The following is an 18,150-nucleotide window of genomic DNA, read 5'->3' on the forward strand; positions in this document are numbered from 1 at the left end:
CTGCTCCTACTGCCCTGAGGAGGCAGGGCTCTGAGCCACCCAGGGACGTGGGGCCCTGCCTTCCAGCCCTCCCCAGGCCAGGAGCCTCCCCAGCCGCCTCCACCCACCTGCAGTGGAAGTGCGTGGTCTTCTGCCCGTAGAACTGGCAGTCGGCCGTGCCGCAGTCCTCGGTGGCACGGAAGCGCTGGAAGCCGTCGTTGATGAGCTGGGTGTTCTTCTTATGGAAGTTCTCGTGGGTCATCACATCCGACGTACTTGTGTACACCTTGTTACAGCCCACCTGCAGGGCCAGAATGGCAGTCAGGGGAGCCGAGACCAGGCACCCCGGTGAGCTCCGAGAGGCTGTTCCTCCAGGTACAGTGGACCCCAGTGGGGGAGCTTCAGCACCCATCAACATCCAACTGGTGGGACTGCAGTTAATGAAGGATGACCCCTCAGGTCCCCCAGGGCCTGGTCTTTGCTGGGCACAGGCTGTCTTCAGAGAGCCTGGGACACCTCCCACACAGGCGTGGGAGTCCTGTGCTACAGGAGGTAGCTTTTGGGTCCCCAATCTGTGGCTCTACCTCTGAAGTCCCCTGAGTGAGCAGGGCTGGACCCAGGGGCCTGGCGGTCACCTTTAGCCCAGGGACTTGCTTGGCAGACAGTTCCTGGCACTGGGCCCTCCCTACCCCACCCGAGCTGGGCCAAGGCAGGCAGCGTTGCCATATTGAGTAAAAACCAGTGGAATCCGAACACTCTTGAGGGCTGGGCCGTGCCAGTGTCTGCACCATCTCAGAGCCCAGAGAGCAAGCCCCCCTCTCCTCCTGGCCCAGGTTGTTTCACAGAGGCCATAACAACCCCCTGACAAATATCGGGGGAGGCGCGGCGGCTGCTATTTGCAACCCAAAGTCGCTCCCCCTGGACCTGACACCTTGAAAAAGCCCAGACTCTGCGTGGCATTAAAACAAAGAATTAAACAAAAACCTCCTCAGGAACCATTTGCAATGCTGCTCTTGGTGTTAAAGCCTGAAAAATGTCGGTCTGTATAAACAGCTAGCTGAATTGCACCCACACCAAGTATGGCCATGGGGAAGGCCCCACCCCGGCCCACCGGGCACTGCCCGAGCCTGAGCCCCCGAGACCCTCTCCTCTGACCGAATGGAGAAAGGGGGGCGCCCCTCCCTGGGCCGGCCAGCCTCCGGGGGAGGGTGGGGTTGAGGGCGGGGGCGGGGCACCTGCATGCAGTGGTAGTGGGTGCTCTTCCCGTTGAGGTGGCAGCCGTGGTAGTAGACGCTGCAGTCGTCCAGCGGGCTGAAGCGCATGAAGCCGTGCTGCAGGGAGTTGTCCCGCTTCTTGTGCATGTTGTAGTGCCGGATCACATCCTGCTTGCTCGTGAACCTCTGCAGGGAGAGGGCCTCGTGGGTGGGAGGCCGTGCCTGGCCCCAGGGCCCTCCAGTCCTCCTTACAAAGAACTCTGTTTGGGTCAAGGCAGCCCAGATTGTCTCAAGGCCAGCACCCTGGACTTGGGAGGGAATAATTTAGAAGGTTCCAGAACCACAGACCCTTCCCTGACCTTTTCCACGTCTCTCCATCATCAGGCCCAGAAGCAGAGAAGACGAATCGGACCAGGCCTTTCAGCTAAGGCCTCTGACAGGTGACAACTCATTTCATCTAGTGTCACCGATGGGCCCTGCCAGGCTGGGCTCCCTGGTAAGACAGACCACCTGCATTCCCCTCTCATTTGTTTGCTCTGTACTCACCAGAGGATGAGCTTTGAACATAAGGGACAGTCTACCTGAACCTCAGCATAATCATCTGTAAGACGGGGCAGCAGTACCAGCCTCATGAGGATGCTGGAAAGAACTGACTAGACAAGGTACGCAGGCTGTCTGAGCAGTCCTTGGTGCGTGGTGGACTCAGTGCATTGGAGCAAGAATAATTATTCCTGGGGAGGCAGAGGGCTCCAGACCCTATCAGACGCTTGTGGGCAGCAATCTGGGGATGTGGACAGGCTGGGAGTTTTTCCGGCTTCTCTTCCTGCCCAAGTCAAGTTCGGGTGGCCCAAGCAGAACCCAGCAACCCTGTCCTGCTTCCAGGAGGCTCCTCCGCTGCTGTGCCAGCCTGCAGGAGCAGGGCCAGTGCCCACGGGACATACCTGGTAGTTGCACTCGGGGTCGAGGCAGTGGTAGTGCTCGCGGTACTGGTAGGCGCAGTGGATGTGGCCACAGTGCTGACTGCCTGAGAACCTGCAGGGAAGAGGGGGTGGGCTCAGGCCTCTCTGGATGCCAGCTCCAGGGTCCTCAGCCTCTGTGGCTGAGAAGAGTCTGTGTCTGTGCTCCAAAGGACTGCTGCTGGGGTGTGGGGGCCCTGGGGGGAGATCTGGAGGGGGAGAGGTAGCCCCTGTGTCCGTGAGGCAGAGACTGAGAAGGCCAAGGAGAGTGATGGGGCCGCTGGGAATCCCAGACCCACTGAGCTGCAGACTGACCGTTATCTGTCCCAAGAGGGAATGCCAGAACCGGGGAGGGGGCACAGAGGCCTGGTGCCAACGCTGTGGGGAGGAAGCGGGGCCAAGGCAGAGGCCAGAGCAGGGTCAGGGGAAGAAGCCTAGGATGGGATGGGATGAGGTGGGGAAGGCATGAGCCCCAAGGCGGCCCAGCCACTGTTTCTGCAGGTGCTGCCCTCCCACTCCCCACCAGCACCGGGTCAGGTGCTGGGGACCCCAGTTGGGCCAGCCCACGGCTCTGTGACTGAGAAGCGTTAAAGGGCTCTCTCTGTCCTGGGTTTTCCCGACACTTGAAACAGTCCAGAGTGATGAATTTTTAAAGCCCAGCATCTGTTTGGCTTCCCATGGTAGGGAGCATGTTCTCCGGCCAACTCCCCAGCTCGGAGCCCCTACTAGCTGCCTGGCCACCACCGCCTGCGGTCCAGAGAGCCCTGGGCCTTCTCCGGTGTCCAACACTGCCAGAGTGGGGGATCTCGCAGCCTGAACGGTGACCACCCGGGGAGAACACACCGTGACAACTGTGGGCAAGGTGGTGGGCTCAGCCTGCCTGCCCCACCATGGAGCGATTGAGGGGAAGCCCTGTGTAACGGGGAGAACCACTTGCGAATAAAGATTTAAGCTGAAGCTGCCAAAAGAGCCATCTGCTGAGGCACTAATAATAATGATAATAATAATAATAAAGAGAGCACAGCAAAGCTGAAAAGACAAGGAGGGACAGGAGGGAGACACAGAGAGGGACGGAGATTAGCAGAAAGACAGCTGCCAGGGCCTGGCCCAGCCAGGCGCTGCCCTGCCAGGTACTGCCCGCCGGGGGGCTGAGCTGGGGAATCTGATGAGGTGAAGTTTTTTCACCTGCCAAGCCCGCTGCCTTAAGGAGGTAAAGAGGCAGGCCTGGAGTCAGGTGGTGAGGGTCAAGGTCTAGCCCAGGGTAGTGGGGGTGGGCATTGCACACTGAGGCCACCTGCCCAAACCCCTTTTCATCCCCTTACTGTTCCACAGTGGCTTGCATTGCCCTCCCTGTACTCCCCGCCCCCAAGGCTCTGGATTAGCTGTGGAGGTGGGCCCTGTGTTCACCTGTGCTAGCGGGCCCTTTCAGGTACCTGAGTCCTGCCTGGGGTACAAGCTGCTTAAGGGCCTGTGGTCCGGACCCCATGAAGGGGGCGGGGGCTCTGAGATGGGGCAGTGGGAAGTCCCTGGAGGGAGTCTGGAAGCAGGAGTGTGTGGGGGTGGGGAGGCAGCAGGCAGCTGATATTAGCGGTCAGATGGGCGTGCGGTCCCACGGTCCCCAGCATTCCTGCCCCGCCCACCTCTCCAGGGCAGTCTCCTCCCCAGGGGCCTACCTGGCAATATATTTCTGGTAAATGTTTACATCTTCAGTGACAGCTGGTTTATCTGTGGGCAATCCGTTCCTAGTGAGAGACACACAGGGCACAGCTGATGAGTGGATGAGGCAGCCTCCTGCCCCAGGCGTGCCTGGGGGCAGCTCCCTGCCCTGGGGTCCTGACCCTTGTCTCTCTTGCTCTGTAGCATCCTGGGCACTTGAGGTGGGATGGGAAAAGTCCTTTGGCAGAAAACTAGCACAGTTGGGTTCAGTTGGCCCACCTTCAACAAGGGCTAGGCTATCTCAAGCTGGCAGGGCTGGAGGGCTCCACCCTGAACATGGGTCTGACCTAGAGTCCAACCCTCAGGAAGCTTGGGAAGCTGGGGCCCGGCCCCTCTTGCACACAGGGGGGTCAGGACACTGCTGGCTGAAGAGGGGTACCAGGGACCACTGGGGAAGACCCCAGGGGAAAGGGCAAGAGCAGCACCAAGCAAGTGTGGCTGAGGGGTCGGAAAAGCCCCTGACACCCCCCATGCCAAGGGCAGCCCTCTAGATCTGCTCTCAGGTTTCTGGACCCTCCCCCAAGAGGGATGGCTGTGGGGAAAGGTATTCTCAGCCCCCCACCCGTGGATCCATCAGTCATTTTACCACTGCAGAGGGCTTTGCGCTGGGTCCGTCCACCCCAGCCTCCTGCTTTCTGCTGCCATTCACACAGCCCAGGCTCTGAATCCAGGAGCCAAGGCCACCAGCTTGGAGCCCAGAACCCCCAACCCAGCATAGGGTTTTCCCGGTCAACCATAAGCTTGCAGCTGCCCCTCGTGGTGGCAGGCAGAGAAAGCCTGCTGTGAGCAGATGGGGTTACAGTACTCTGTGCAGGTGTGTCAGCAGGTGAGCAAGCGCACAGACGCACAGGCAGGCCTTGGAGATAATGCAGGCTTGCTGCCAGACCACCATGATCAAGTGACGGTCACAATGAAGCGAGTCACGTGAATTGTTTTGGTTTCCCAGAGTACAGAAAAGGTATGCTTATGCCATACCGTAGTCCATTAAGTGTGCAATAGTATCATGTCTGAAAAAACCATGCATATGTCTTAATTAAAAAATGCTTTACTGCTAAAAAACGCTAACCATCAGCTGACAACGCAAGGTTGACACAAACCTTCACTGCACAAAAACACGCAACTTCTTCGAAGTGCAAACAAGGTTTGCCTGTATGTGGTGTGTGAGGGTGTGTGCACACAGCAAGATGTGTAGTACGTGGGTCCATGAACTGGGTGTGAGTGATTATGTAGGCTGTGCGAGTGTATGTGTGTAAGTACATGTGTGAGACTCTGGGTGCACGTGGATGTGCATAATGTGTGGGTGCATGTGTCCACAAGTGTGAGCTTCAGAGGCAGAAAGTGGGTCTCTGGGTCACCCCAGTGCTGGACTCAGGGCTGGCAGTGAGGGTGGTGTGCGCCTTACTTGACAGTGGAGACGGTCCCCGTGGTGATGGAGTCTGTTTTGGAGAAGGTTGACTTCAGGTACTCGGGAGTGTTGAAAGGCAGGGAGGCAGATGGCTCAGGTCCTGGCCCAGGGGCGCTGGGAGCGGTGGGCATGCTGGCGAGGGGTGCAGGAGCCAGGCTGGGGGTGGGTGGAACCTTGGCGGGGCCAGGCTTCTGGATGGCCCGGACGTCATACTTGGAGGGACGCCCCACCTTGCCTGTCTTGAAGGCGATGGCCCCACCCATGTCAGGGCTGCCCTCCCCGGGTTTGAAGAGGTGCAGGTACTTGACGTTCTCCAGGTCGTACTTGGACGGCTTCTTGTAGGCGCTCCCGTTCTGGGGCCGCAGGTTCTCGCCCGTCTTCAGTTTCTGGATGAAGAAGTCATACTTGGAGGCACGGGCCACCAGGCCCTGCATGGGGACGCTGCTGTGCGAGGGCAGGGGCAGGATGGTGGCCTTGGTTTCCAGGTGCGTGGTGCTACTGGAAAGCCGCAGGCCGGGCAGGGGGCCCAGCACCTCCTTGCCTGCCCGCCCCTCTGCCGTGGTGCCGTGGGCCGGCCAGGACAGCTGCTCGCCGGCCTTGAGCTTGCGGATGTACTCCTCATACTTGGAGAACCGCGCCCGCTTGCTGAGGGCGTCCTCGGAGGTGGGCAGCGCGGAGGAGGTGGCCGCCTCAGGGGTCGAGCCCGCGTGCAGTTTCTCGAAGCTGATCTTCCTGGCCAGCTCATCCCTCGTGTTCTGGTCGTCGTAGCCAAACATGCCAAGGAACTCGGTCATGGTAGAGGCCGCGTAGTCCCGCAGCGAAGAGGCCTCTCCTATGGGAGAGGAGAGGGGCTGTCACCTCTGGGAGGGAGCAGGGTAGCCAAGGGACAGGCCACCCCCAGAGAGGGAGGGGGCTGGCCTGGGGAGGGGTGGGGCAGGACATGATCTATGGACATTTGGCTCACTTGTTAGGTTTTACGACTCTTAAATTAATTTGTTTAAAAAAAAAGTAATTAATACTGGGGTAAAATAAAACGAGTTCATCAATGCCAGGAAAATCAATTTCCTAAATGTTCTGGCCGATGGCTTTTCAGTACATTAAACAAAGTTTCATAAATGTCTCCGCTCTCTCGCCTTGGCCTAATATGAAAGAGAAGTCATTTTACTGGAAGTAAGGCCAGATCTCAACCTGCCTCCAGGGTGGGGGTGGGAATGGGGGCTGGGGACAGGTAGGGCTGTGAGCCAGTGGCTGGGCAGTCAGGAGGACCCCTGGGGACTGATCAGGGGTGGGCCTGGCAGAGCTGGCCTGGCAGACCCTCCTTCCCCCCAGAAATGGACACACAGACCCCTGATCCCCAGGAGGAGGACGAGGGGCTTGCCCGAAGCCTCCTCAGAGCCTGCCTTTTGGCCCCTCCCAGCTCCCCCGGGTTGCTAACAGCCCCAGACAACAGGGTCAAGGGGGCAGAGAGCCTGCTGATGTGAGGCTCAGACTCCCTCAAGGCCCCACCCCAGCCAAGACTTATGACACGGGGAGGCCTACAAACCTCCCTGCCACCCTCTGGTCACTCGTGTTCACGCACAAGGGTGGGCCACCCCGAGGAGAGTCAGGGCTAGAGACATAGCGGCTGACGGTCCACACCTTTCACTCCAGTGTCCACGGCAGGGCACATGGGGAGTCCCCCGCAGCCACCTCCCCGTGGAGCCGTGCATGCACACACACTCTTACAAGCTCATGTCCTAGTGATCGTCCGAGACACACATACATGTGTACCCAGACCACCTCAAACTCCACATCCAGCTTCCCAAGACGGTCCCATTTGGCCTGGGGCTGTTCCCTGGAGATGAACCCCTTTCCACACACAATGTGCCACCATTGCAAGCCTGTGGGATGCCCCCACCCCCAGTACGTGTCTTCCTGTGCACTCACTAACACCGACCATCTGCTATACCCCACCCTGAGTCAGGGGTGGGGACACTCAGGTAGGTGAGACTCGTTGGGCTCCAGAGGACATGTGTGTTCTCTCTACTCCTGTCTGAGCCTGCACACCCGGGCACACAGAGCAGCAGGACCCTAGGCTGGGGGGTCCTAACAGCACGGCCAGGGAAAGGTGTGGCCAGCACCCAGCAGCAGGTTCTTCTCCCATCTCCAACCCCACCCGGAGGTGGTCTGAGAGCCGAGCTGGGTTCCAGCAAAAGAGAAAACCTAGCAGCATGTAGACAGAGCCTCTGTGCTCCTGGGAGGAGGGGAGGAGGGCAGTCCTGTGGGGTCTGGGGCCCTCTGGGTGAGGACAGAATAGTCATGGACAGCACACCGGCCCCCAAGGTGGGGAGAGTGACTCTAGGAACCGACAGATGGCTTTCCCCCTGGGCTGGCTGGCTGCTGGGCTGCTGTCCTGACCTCAAGCCACTTGGGGTGGGGGACCCAGCCTGGGAGGGGTGGGCTCTGGATGCTAGATTCAGTGGCTCAGGGACCAGGGAAAGGGGCTAAAAATAGCTGGAGGCAGCTGAGCCCTCGCTATATATGGCAGAGAATCAGAAGGCTTTGAAGGGCAGACAGCTTAGAGCAGGGAGGGGGTCAGGCAGGGGTCCTGGGGGCAGCCGAGAGGCCTGCATTCCCAAGGCCACGGTGGGCAGCTTGGGCTCTGGCTGCCCAGCTCCAGGGCCCAGGCTGAGGAGGCTGCCTGGAGTCATGCTGCCATCCTGCTGCTATCCCAAACCCGAGGGGGCGAGGCCTGGAGCCATGAGGCCACGGGCAGTTTCCACCCCTGCTTCCTCCTGTGCAAGCTCGCCAGTCCCCCAGGAGGAACTGCGGCGCTGAAGGGACAGTGGCCCCGTCCCTGTCCCTCCCCACTCCTCAGGCCCAGCACAGTCACCTTGTGTCTGGGAACGGCAAGGGCTTTTCCTATCAGAGGAAACTGAAGGTCACACTTTTCCTCATTGATCTTGCAATGTTTGTTAATTACTCTGTCACTGATGTGGCGAAGGATAATTAAACAGCTCTGTTTATATCTTATATGCATAATTATGTGGCTGCGCAGGGCTCCCCGCGCAGGGAGGAGATGCGCCCCTTGCTGCAGGGGGAGAGGAGGCTCGGGATGCTAGGCGCCCGCTGCAAGGAGGCTGGGGAGCTGAGGAAAGCCCCGGACCCAAGTTCCAGCCCTGGCTGTGCCCCCTCCCACCCAGAACTGAGGTCCTTCCTCCTCAGAGCAGAAGGAGCTCAGGGCTGCTCTGCATCTAAGGACACGTGGACCCCAGAAGAGCCAGGCCTTAGCCATCTCATGGGAGAGAGGTCAGCCAGGGGACCGTGTCCGGGGCAGGTGGGCACAATGGGATCTGCTGGCTGGCTGTCCCTCTCCACATATCCAGGTAGTACGCCCCCTAACAGGCTCCTTCCCAAGCAGGTACTTGTGGCGAGCCATCTACCCACACACTATCCATCCATCCATCCATCTGCCTGTCCACCCATTCATTTGTCTTCCTGAAGACCCACTGTGTGTTCAGCAGCTCATCGCAACCCTGCTCACATGTCTGGAAAGATGCTTTCTCAGGCCCTTCCCTTCTCACCCCTGCCACACCACCGCCCACCCCAACCCCTGCCCGATTCCTCTCCCCAACGCCAGCTGTGACCTCGGCCCCAGCCCCCACCCCCTCAGGAGTCCTCCCTGGGCCTGAAAAAGGGGTCACTACTTAGAGCAAGAGTGAGGGAAGAGGGCGTGCTCTGTAGACACACCACTCCTCCTCCTCATGGGGTTCTGTCCCGTCCAGGGCTTAGACACCCACCTGAAGCCTGCTTGGTACTGGGGCCACCGTCATCCTTGGAGGCTGCCCCGTCCGAGTCCTTCTCCTCCAGGACGCTGCCGTCCTTGGGGGGCTCTTCGCCGTGGTCCTCCTCGTCGCTGCAGCCCTGGGGCTGGACCATGTAGACACCCTCGGGTGGCAGCTCCAGGCCCTCCCGGGCGATCCGCCCCAGCACGGGCACGGGTGCCGGCTCCTCGCTGTACTCCCCGTTGACCCACTTCTCAATCACCGCCCGCCTCTTATCTTCTTCGCTGCGGGGGGCCCGGGCCACCCCAGACTCGGGGCCACTGCGCTCTTTGTCCCGGGGCCGCAGTGGGCTGCCCTCAGCATGGGCACCAGCCTCCCCACCCTTCTCCACCTCCACCTGGCGGCTCAGCTTGGCGCAGATGGCGTTGAGCTTCAGGCCGCCTTTGCGCTTGGCCGCCATCGCGGGCTTTCCTGTGGGCGGGTCGGTGCACTGGGTGCCTTCAGCTGTGGGGATGGAAGAGAGGGGTCAGAGGCACTGACACCCACCTCAACAGCCCCACATCCCCCAAGCCAGAGGTCTCCCCAGTCACGTACCACCCCACTGCCCTGAGACCAGGGCACATCTGTCCCCCCACTAGACTGTGGGTTCTATTCTCAGAGCCTGGCATGGACTACGTGGTTCAGAAATATCTTGTAAATGAGCGAATGAGTGAACGAATGACTTCACGCACAGGAACAGTCTTCTTCTCAGCTCTGGCTCCTGGAAGCACTTCCTCCCTGTGTCTGGCCCTGGGAGCCAGGCCAGGTGTGCCTCAGGATGTCACTCTCCCTCGGCCAACTCCTGCAGCCCTGGGGGGCCTGGCTGGCCCCATGAAGCCCACTTTCCAGATCTGAGAAGCAGGAATAGATTGGGATTCCTCAGATCCCCAGCGGAATGCCCAGAGGCTGCCGTTCTAGTGCCTCATCCCTGAGCGTGACAGTGCTATGCAAACGGCCTGGAACTGTAAGTAGGCTGCCTGGGCACTGGCCACCTCCCTCTCGGCCACTGAGCAGGGCACCCAGGGTCTGGGGGGGCGGAATGGCAAGACCACCCCCATACAGCTGGAACCTGCCACAAATGCCAGCCAAAGCTGACACACCTACACCAGTTTATTGTATGTTGGTCCATCTGTCTGTCCACCCATCCATTCAGCGAGCTCCCACATGGCAGCGCCAGGGGTGGGGCAGTGGCCACGGCAGACACAGTCATGGCTCACACTCCCTTGGTGCACAGGGGGCCCCATCGAAGCCTCTAGATGGCAGGGCTCCCGGGGGTGGGCATGGCCGTGTCTCCACAGAGCTCAAAAGGCTAAGCCTGCGGAGGGATTCTGCTCCCAGGCCCCCAGTCAGATGGGACCTCACTATAATGGATCGAGAGCCTAAACACACACGCCTGGAGCCCACTGAGAGGCTGACTCGGACAGAGATAGGCACGCTTGGGCAGGACCTCACCTGTAGGCAAACTTGGCTTGTGCACACAGATGGTGGCCCCCCAATACAGACAATGCCCGGCAGCCCCAGGCCCTTGTCTTGAAGCCAGCTGCCCAGTTCTCCCAGTCCTGCGGCCCTGGCTCTTCCAGGCCCCACCCTCGCCCTAGCCGGATGCCCACCCTACCCATGTTTGTCCACATCTCCAAGTCTGCACTGCCCACACCCAAGTCTCCCAGCACCATTGTGGGCTCTTTCTCAAGGCTCATTGATGGGGCCCCTCATCACGCCATCCCATCCAATCTCCAGGCCAGCCACCAGACTCTGTGACACCAGGATTCCTCAAGCAGGCCTATGGGGGGCAGGTCGCACCTGGGCCCCTCTGCCCCCGGCCCTGGTAGAGAAAGAGGGTGGGAGTGGGGGAGCCTGCTCTATTTTTACCAGGAGGTAAGCAGCCAAGTGTGTATGGCAGACGGCAAATGAATCTATAAATATTTATCCCAAGGAAGAGGGAAGCAGAAGCTCCCAGGGCTGCACTTGCTGCTGGTGACACCCCGTCCCTGGGCCCCCACCCATCCTGGAGCCTCCTGGCACTTGGGCCCACCCAGCCCTGCCCACCCTTTCCTGATGCCGGCCATGTGCCTGGCTCAGTCCCTTGCGGGCCCCCACCAGCTGTGCTGCAGCTGTGTGCCGGGGGGCCCACCCCCCGCCCACAGGCCCCGTGGCTCCGCCCACGCCCCCGACACCTGCCCTCCAGCTGCTGCTCTGCCCCAGCCCACCTGCCTTCCAGATGCTGTCCTCCCTCTGACTCCCGCTGCTCCCAGGGGTGGAGGTGGGGAAGGCATGTCGGCCTGGAGTGCAGGGCAGGAGGCAAAAGCAGACCTTCCTCAGAAGTGCACACACATGAGAGTCTGAGGCTGTGAGTAGAGGGGGGTGTGTGTGTGTGTGTATGTGTGTGTGCATGAGTTGAGGTTCAAGTTGCCTGCCCACCCGCCTTCCGGCCCACCCCGTGGGGCCTTCTCTACCACTCCTTCAGGACCCTGGGACCTGCAGACTACCCTCCTTGTGGTCTGACCCCAGGCTCCTGTCCATGTAAACATTCCCCTGACTTTCTTCCCTAAAATATAAACGCCGTGGCCGGGCCTCAATGGGAGGAAGCCATCCGTCCCCGGCCCTGTCACTGCCCCTTTCATCTCCTTCCCGCCACCAGCCTGCCCGCTGCTCTATTTACACTGGAAACTTCCTCTGGGAACAATACTGCCCAGGAGGCCGGCTTGGGCTGGAGGGTGGGAAGGCTCGGGGACTCCCGTACCGCTAACCCAAGACCCGGCTCCATAGAGGAGGCGAGGGGCAGGGCGGCTGCAGTGTGCCCAGCTGGGCCCCGGGGAAAGGAGCAGCCCACTCTCTGCCTGTGGGCCGCCAGCCCAGGGCGTCTCCCAGCCTGCAACCTCTGGCCCCAGGGACGCTGGATGGGCCAGGGTGAGCCCTGGGAGGCAGCACTGCACCATGGTGTGGCCTGGCCTCTGGGACAGACAGTCGTGAGTTCAGGGCCTGGCTCTGCCCCTTGCTAAGTTCTGGGTTCTGAGCGAGGTTTCCCCCCATGAAAGGGTTGCAGGACTAAGGTGAGAGGGTGCCTGTCTGTGCCAAGCACAGGTCCTGACAGTCAAGCATCTGGGAAAAGGCAGCTGAGCTCTGGGAGGGGACAAACAGGCAGTGTGGTGCCACCTCTGGGCACAAGATCCCTAGACCAGGAAACCACACGGGCCAGAAGAGGTTGCTGGTGGGGGGACAGGAGAGGCTGGAGGGCCAGGCTGTGGGCAACAAATGGTCCCTCCCCGGCTCCCAGAGTCTGAGCCGCCCCTCCATGGGCTCCAAACTCAACCAGCCCCCTGCAGGCAGCTCTGTCTCCAAGCTGGGGGTCTTGCCCCAGGTGGAGAAAGGGAGAGGCAGGAACTGGCCTATCCTTGCACCTGTTGGGCGCTAGTTCATGGTGTCTCACCATGACCCCGTGAGGCAGGTACTGCCGTCGTCCCATCTGACAGAGGAGGAGGCTGACCCTGGAGCCGTGAAGACCTCCAGAGCCCGAGCGCACGAAGGCTGGGGTGCAGCAAGGTGCAGGGCTGCCGCCATCTCCCCGTGGCAGCTCCGGAGGCTCCAGGAAGTCCCAGGCCACCCCGAGAGGGCTCCTCTCCACTCCTGCCCATCTCCTCCTCACCCCCTCTCCCGGTTCCCATAACACGGAGCCCCCTAAAGTGTTAACTGTGATGGGTAAAATGGTGCAGCAGATTGCTACAATAAATAATTTACTGATATTTATAAATATGCAAATCAGCCAGCTTCAGAAATCGAATGAAGGGAGGGCCTCAGGAGAAGGGCCCGTTATGGCAGGAACCGCATCACTCCCTCCACAGGCTGGGGAAGGCCAGGGCTCCTGCCAGCTCTTGGGGAGGGAGGGGGCTCCTCTAGCTGCACCTGGGCCCCTCATCCCTGATCCCTGGGGACTAAGGGGGTGCTGGATTGGTTCCACCTCCTCGCCTGGTTAGGGCCAGGTCCTTCCTAGCCCTGGGTAGCCTGGGCTCAAGGGGACCAGAGACTCCAGGGCCTGATGCCCACGACTGGGTCTCAGAGTCACCCTTCCTGCCTGGGGGGGCGAGGGGGCTGGGGTGGGGGCTAGTCCCCAGGGGCTAGCGGGGCTGGCAGCCCCTCCCCACCAGTGAGTAATGTGTTTTGGGGCCGGGCGGACTGTCAGCTACCAGGCTCCGGGTGCTTTATGGGCTCTGCCTGGTGGCTCTGAGCTCCCTGGTAGGAAATAAAGTTCTCCCTGCGCGTCCCTTCTAAACATTTCACTCAGTGGAAACGGTGTTTAAGAAAAATGAGGACATATTTCTTCCTAAGGATGCGGTGTCCCCTTTGGGCGGCCTAATGCCCGCTGTATATCAAGAAGTGGTGAGGCAGGGGCCAGGCACCCGTCCCCTTGGGTGGGGGTGGTCCAGGGGGCCGGCCTGTCTGCTGCCAGGTGGCTCTGGCCACTCTGGTGGCCGCCCTGGCCCGCACAGTGTATAGCAATATGGTAGCTGGCACCCTGAGCACCTCCCCTGTGCTGGGGATGGCACTGGGTAACAACTCAGAGCCTCACTGACACACCCATCCCCATCCCAGCACAGACATCGTCCTGTCCGTTTCCAGATGAAAAAGCAGAGCCCAGTGAGGCTGTCAACTATCACAGTCATCCAGCATGCGTGCGAGAGCTGAACTCAGACGTCTCACCATCTGAGACCCTAAGTGTACCTCCCACAGCCTCCCAACCAGGGTGGCAGCAATTTCGCAGCCTCCCTGCCACTCATAAGGACTTGCACTTGATGGGCCACCAGCCCCAGGGCTGGGGTGCCGGAGGCTGAATTCCGAGGACAGGACAAGAGCAAGTGGACTGCCCTGGTTCCTGCCAGGATGGACGGTTCAATTTAGACTAGGAGGCAGACGCTTGCTCAAGTTGTCACAAGTGTGATCACTGTGGTGAAAAGTCTCAGTGGCACAGGAGTGGCGAGTCTAGGAAGCAAGGAAGGGTTCCCAGAGACACCTGTCCCGGCTCTGCTCCCCCACAAGCTCCCTCGGGGTCCCATCATCCCCCTACCTCCCTCCTCCCTCCACCACGCAGCCCAACTCCATCCTAACAGTTCCAGCCCTGTCTCCCCAGGCACGACCTGTGCCCTAGGAGAACAGAGGTGTCCTTCCTTCCCTCTTGGGCTCAATCGTGCACCTCACTTGGCAAAGAGGAGCAGCCACTGCTCCTCGAGGCCCTCAGCCGGGCCCCCTGGTCCCCAACAGCTCCAGGTGGGGAACTGGGGTGGGGCAGCCACTGGGCCCTACGTGTGCCCCTTTGTTTATTTATTTATTATGATTTTTTAGTCCAGTTAAAAGGTTTACTATCCAGACGCGTCTAAGTGGCCTCACTTAGCGTAAGTAACTCTATAAATCAGGGAAACTGTTAGCATCCACCGCACAGGCTGGCCATCAATCTCCACCAGGTCACAGCCAAACAGGAAGGGGAGAAAAAAAAAAAAAAAGAGTTACCACCCAGGGGAGATTTAAAACACACACACAGCGCACACGCAGACTGTGTGCGCGCGCACACACTCGGGCGTCTCAGTATTTGTACAATCATATTACAGTCACATGTGTACACACACAGCGGCCTGGAGACTGGCTGTGCTGCATGCGTCATGACATGGATGCACGAGCGCGGCTCCTGCAGCCCGAAGGGGACACACCTGAGGGAGGGGTGAGCCCCCAGGGCCAGGCTCTCAGTGCCTGCGGCTCTGGAGGGCGGTGGGACCAGGAGGGGCTTCAGCTGGGTGCCTTCCCCTTCTGTGGCCCCTGCCTCTGCCAAACCCCAAGGGGCCAAGCTTGTCCCTTTTGTGGTGCCCAAGGATGGGGCAGGGAGGTTGTCAGCCCCAGGCCACTGACAGGCCCTCATCCCCTGTACCCAAGGCTGGGCACACCCCAGATGCAGCACGTGACTCAAGGAGGGCAGCACCATCCGGACGAGTGGCCACCTTCGATGCAGAGCCCAGGAGGATGCCCGGTGAGGCGAGCTTTCTGCAGCAGCCTCAGGAATGCCTCACCTTCTTACTTGAGAAAGATGTGGCTGGATGTGCACAGAGCTTGGACATAGGCTCCCACCCCATCCCCAGAGAAGAGGCCCCAGACCTAGAAGGCCCCCACCAGGAACAGGGGTGGGGAGGCCGCTCCTGGCATTCTCTGAGGGTCCCCAAGGCCAGACCAGGCAGTCGGAGGGCGGAAGACCCGCCCAGGCCCACCTCCTCTCCCACCTCGCCCAGAGGCCTCCCCGGCTCACCCGCCCGCCTGCCCGCTGCATCTCCCCATGAACTCTATTTCTCTTTCCTCTCTGAAAACAACTGAGCTGTAAATACTGTTTAACCTTCTCCCCCCCTCCCCCCCACCCCCTCCCCTCCACACTATAAAAACACAAATATGCCATAACTCAGCCGGCCCGGCCGCCCAGCCTCCAACATGCCCTGCGCCCGGGCCTCTCAGGAAGGTCATTACAAACGACTTTCCGATTCACTGCTCCTGAAATAATTTTGTGTATTAAAACCTGAATCTGCACTTTCTGGGGCCGAAAGCCTCGCTTAATTATGGCGGGTGTCCTTGGGACGGACAGTGATCCTTCACTCGCCAGCCCGCGCTCCAGCCCTCCGCCCGCCAGCCCGCCCCCCTCCCGGGGCCCAATCTGTTTTCAAAGTGTGTCTGTCCTTTATTAAATTGTTTTCTTTTCCACATTATCAGTTGCCATGGAGACCTCATCTCTCGGATTATTTGAATTTCATTATATCTATTGATTTGGGAGCATTTCATCTTTTTTATTGTTTTTCTGTCAATTTTCAAAACGAATAACCATCTAATTTGCGTCAGTGCTGATTATGTTTGTCCCTCAATAGAGGTCGGCAGCTGCGCTGGGGAAACAAATCAATGAAAAACCATCATAAAACTCCCCACTCCAGTCTCCAGGATGTGTGGGTGACATTCCACGCCTGCGAGACACACACTCATCAGCTCCAAGTTCGGCTACGGTGGCGGCTGCTCCTCTCCACGTCCGCCTCCTCTGGCCTTAATATTTAATTCTGCGATTTGGGGCATTATTAGTGGTGTTTTTATTAGTGCGTGTGCATGCGAGTGTGCTGTTGTGTTAATTTGTGGGTGAGGCAGGGAAACCCCAGAGGAGGGCAGGGTGGATGGTGCTGGGGGTGCGGTGGGAAGTGGAAAAAAGGGGGGATGCCCAGAGGAGGGGACGGGGCCCGGGACCACCGGGAGGACCACAATGAGGGCTTGGGAAAGGGGGGACGCAGAAGTGGGACTGAGCCAAGGGGAGGAGAAGAGGGAATTCAAACTGCTTACTTTGTTGGTTTTTTTTAAATAATTTATGCAATTTTAAGCATTTATGTATAAATTTTTTAATAAGCCACCCTGGAGCAGGATGGCCATTAACATCCCAACGTCCTTCTGTCCAATGGGCTGGCGGAGAGGATCAATTTCTGAGAGTACTTTCCCTTTTTTATGACATGATAAAATGCTTTTAAAGCAACTTACACAAATATGGAAATTTTTTTTTTCCTTTTTTCCCCCGTCCCCTCTCCCTTCCCCTAACAGCCTTCTTATCTACTGGGGATGGGGGGGTGTGCGCACGCACACACTTGCGCTCACGCTCTCACTCCTGCGGGGGGAGGGGGCAGGGGGCTGGCTGGGAGAGAGCCCCAGTTCTAACTGGAACTGGCCGCCTGTCCTTCTAACAAGGGCATAAACTTTCATTACCCATGCACGCAGTCAAAGACAATTTAGGGAAACGCGCTGCTCGGAAAAGGAAAACCTCAGCGATTCGTGGCCCACGCTGCCGCTGCCATCTGGGGGGCTGCTGCCACCTCCAGCCCCCAGTGAGAGGCCGCCAGAACCCTGAACCTTGGGCCTTGCCCGGCAGAAGGTGGGGGGGGGGAGCCCCTGAGGGTCACAGCCACACAGGGAGAGGAAGGACCAGACAGAGCCCCGGTAACACCCAGATTGGGCAGGGGCTGGGCCCCCTTGGTCACGCTCCTCCCACACCCCTTCGCTAACCCCAGTCAGGCATGAGCCCTTGAGGGCAAGCACAGGATTCCAGGGCTGTCCCAGAGTGGACACTCAGCTCTGTGGATGAACAGACAGAGGGACTGAATGAAAATGAAGCAGGAAATTGTCCAGATGGCAGGGGTCCACGCTGGAGACTCATGGTGCCGGGGAAAGGCTTCCTCTCCAGGTGTCACCTCCTGCAGAAGTGGGTCTGGGGCAGGAATGCTTCTGTGTATAAAGGATCAGGGCTACCAGAGCGAGAAGGGGTGTCCTGGCCTCTACCACCCTGACCCTGCACTTGAACCCCTAACTCCCTGAGATGGAGCCAAACCTTGTGAGGAAGAGGGTAAGTGGCTTAAGACTTAAGGGCGATCCTTATTTCCATGTCCCCATTACCTTCCAGACCCTCGTCCTGAGGGCTGGGGCAGGTGGAGGGCCTGAAGGGTGAGCCCAGTTCCAAGACTGAGGGGGATGACCCTGGTTCCCAGGGCGGATTGGGACGGTGTTCACCCTGCTGAGCCACACCTGGGCAGCTGGCCTTTAGAAACTTCCAAATAAGATAAACTGACATTAGAAACTTGGTGTGTATGCTACCTCACTACAGTTGTGTCTGACTCTTTGCGACCTCATGGACTGTACCCTGACAGTTTCTCTGTCCATGGGATTCTCCAGGCAAGAACGTGGGTTGCCGTGCCCTCCTTCAAGGGATCTTCTACACCCAGGGATCAAACCCATGTCTCTTATGTCTCCTGCACTGGCAGGCGGGTTCTTTCCCATTAGCACCACCTGGGAAGTCCTAGAAACTTGGTCCCCCTCTTAAAAACTTGTCACTTGAAGCAAGTTACATCTCTGCCCTGGACATCCGTGTCCTCACCTGAGATGCCGAGTTGTTGAAAAAGAGGATGTAGGGAGACATGTCTGGCGCAGTGTTGCGCAGCAGGGTGCCTGCCACCATACTGGATGGTGACTGTGGACAGGGTCCCCGCCTCGGGAGCAGGAAGGGCTGTTGCGGTCAGCGCAGAGTCCAGCCC

The 18,150-nt window shown here is 59.4% G+C and overlaps 1 protein-coding gene across 1 annotated transcript in view; it reads right to left on the bottom strand.

The window, feature by feature from the left end:
- CASZ1 (castor zinc finger 1) overlaps positions 1-18,150 on the bottom strand; it is a 45,134-nt gene that overhangs the window by 7,244 nt on the left and 19,740 nt on the right. Inside the window, exons 2-7 of the mRNA XM_040263410.1 lie at positions 9,050-9,538; positions 5,268-6,102; positions 3,823-3,891; positions 2,135-2,225; positions 1,215-1,379; positions 108-280 (exon numbers count right to left, since the gene is read on the bottom strand). Of these exons, the coding sequence (XP_040119344.1) occupies positions 108-280; positions 1,215-1,379; positions 2,135-2,225; positions 3,823-3,891; positions 5,268-6,102; positions 9,050-9,538 (1,822 nt within the window). The remainder of the gene's footprint in view (positions 1-107; positions 281-1,214; positions 1,380-2,134; positions 2,226-3,822; positions 3,892-5,267; positions 6,103-9,049; positions 9,539-18,150) is intronic.

This window comes from Oryx dammah, unplaced genomic scaffold, assembly GCF_014754425.2.
Source record: "Oryx dammah isolate SB20612 unplaced genomic scaffold, SCBI_Odam_1.1 HiC_scaffold_21, whole genome shotgun sequence".
Taxonomy (NCBI): domain Eukaryota; kingdom Metazoa; phylum Chordata; class Mammalia; order Artiodactyla; family Bovidae; genus Oryx; species Oryx dammah.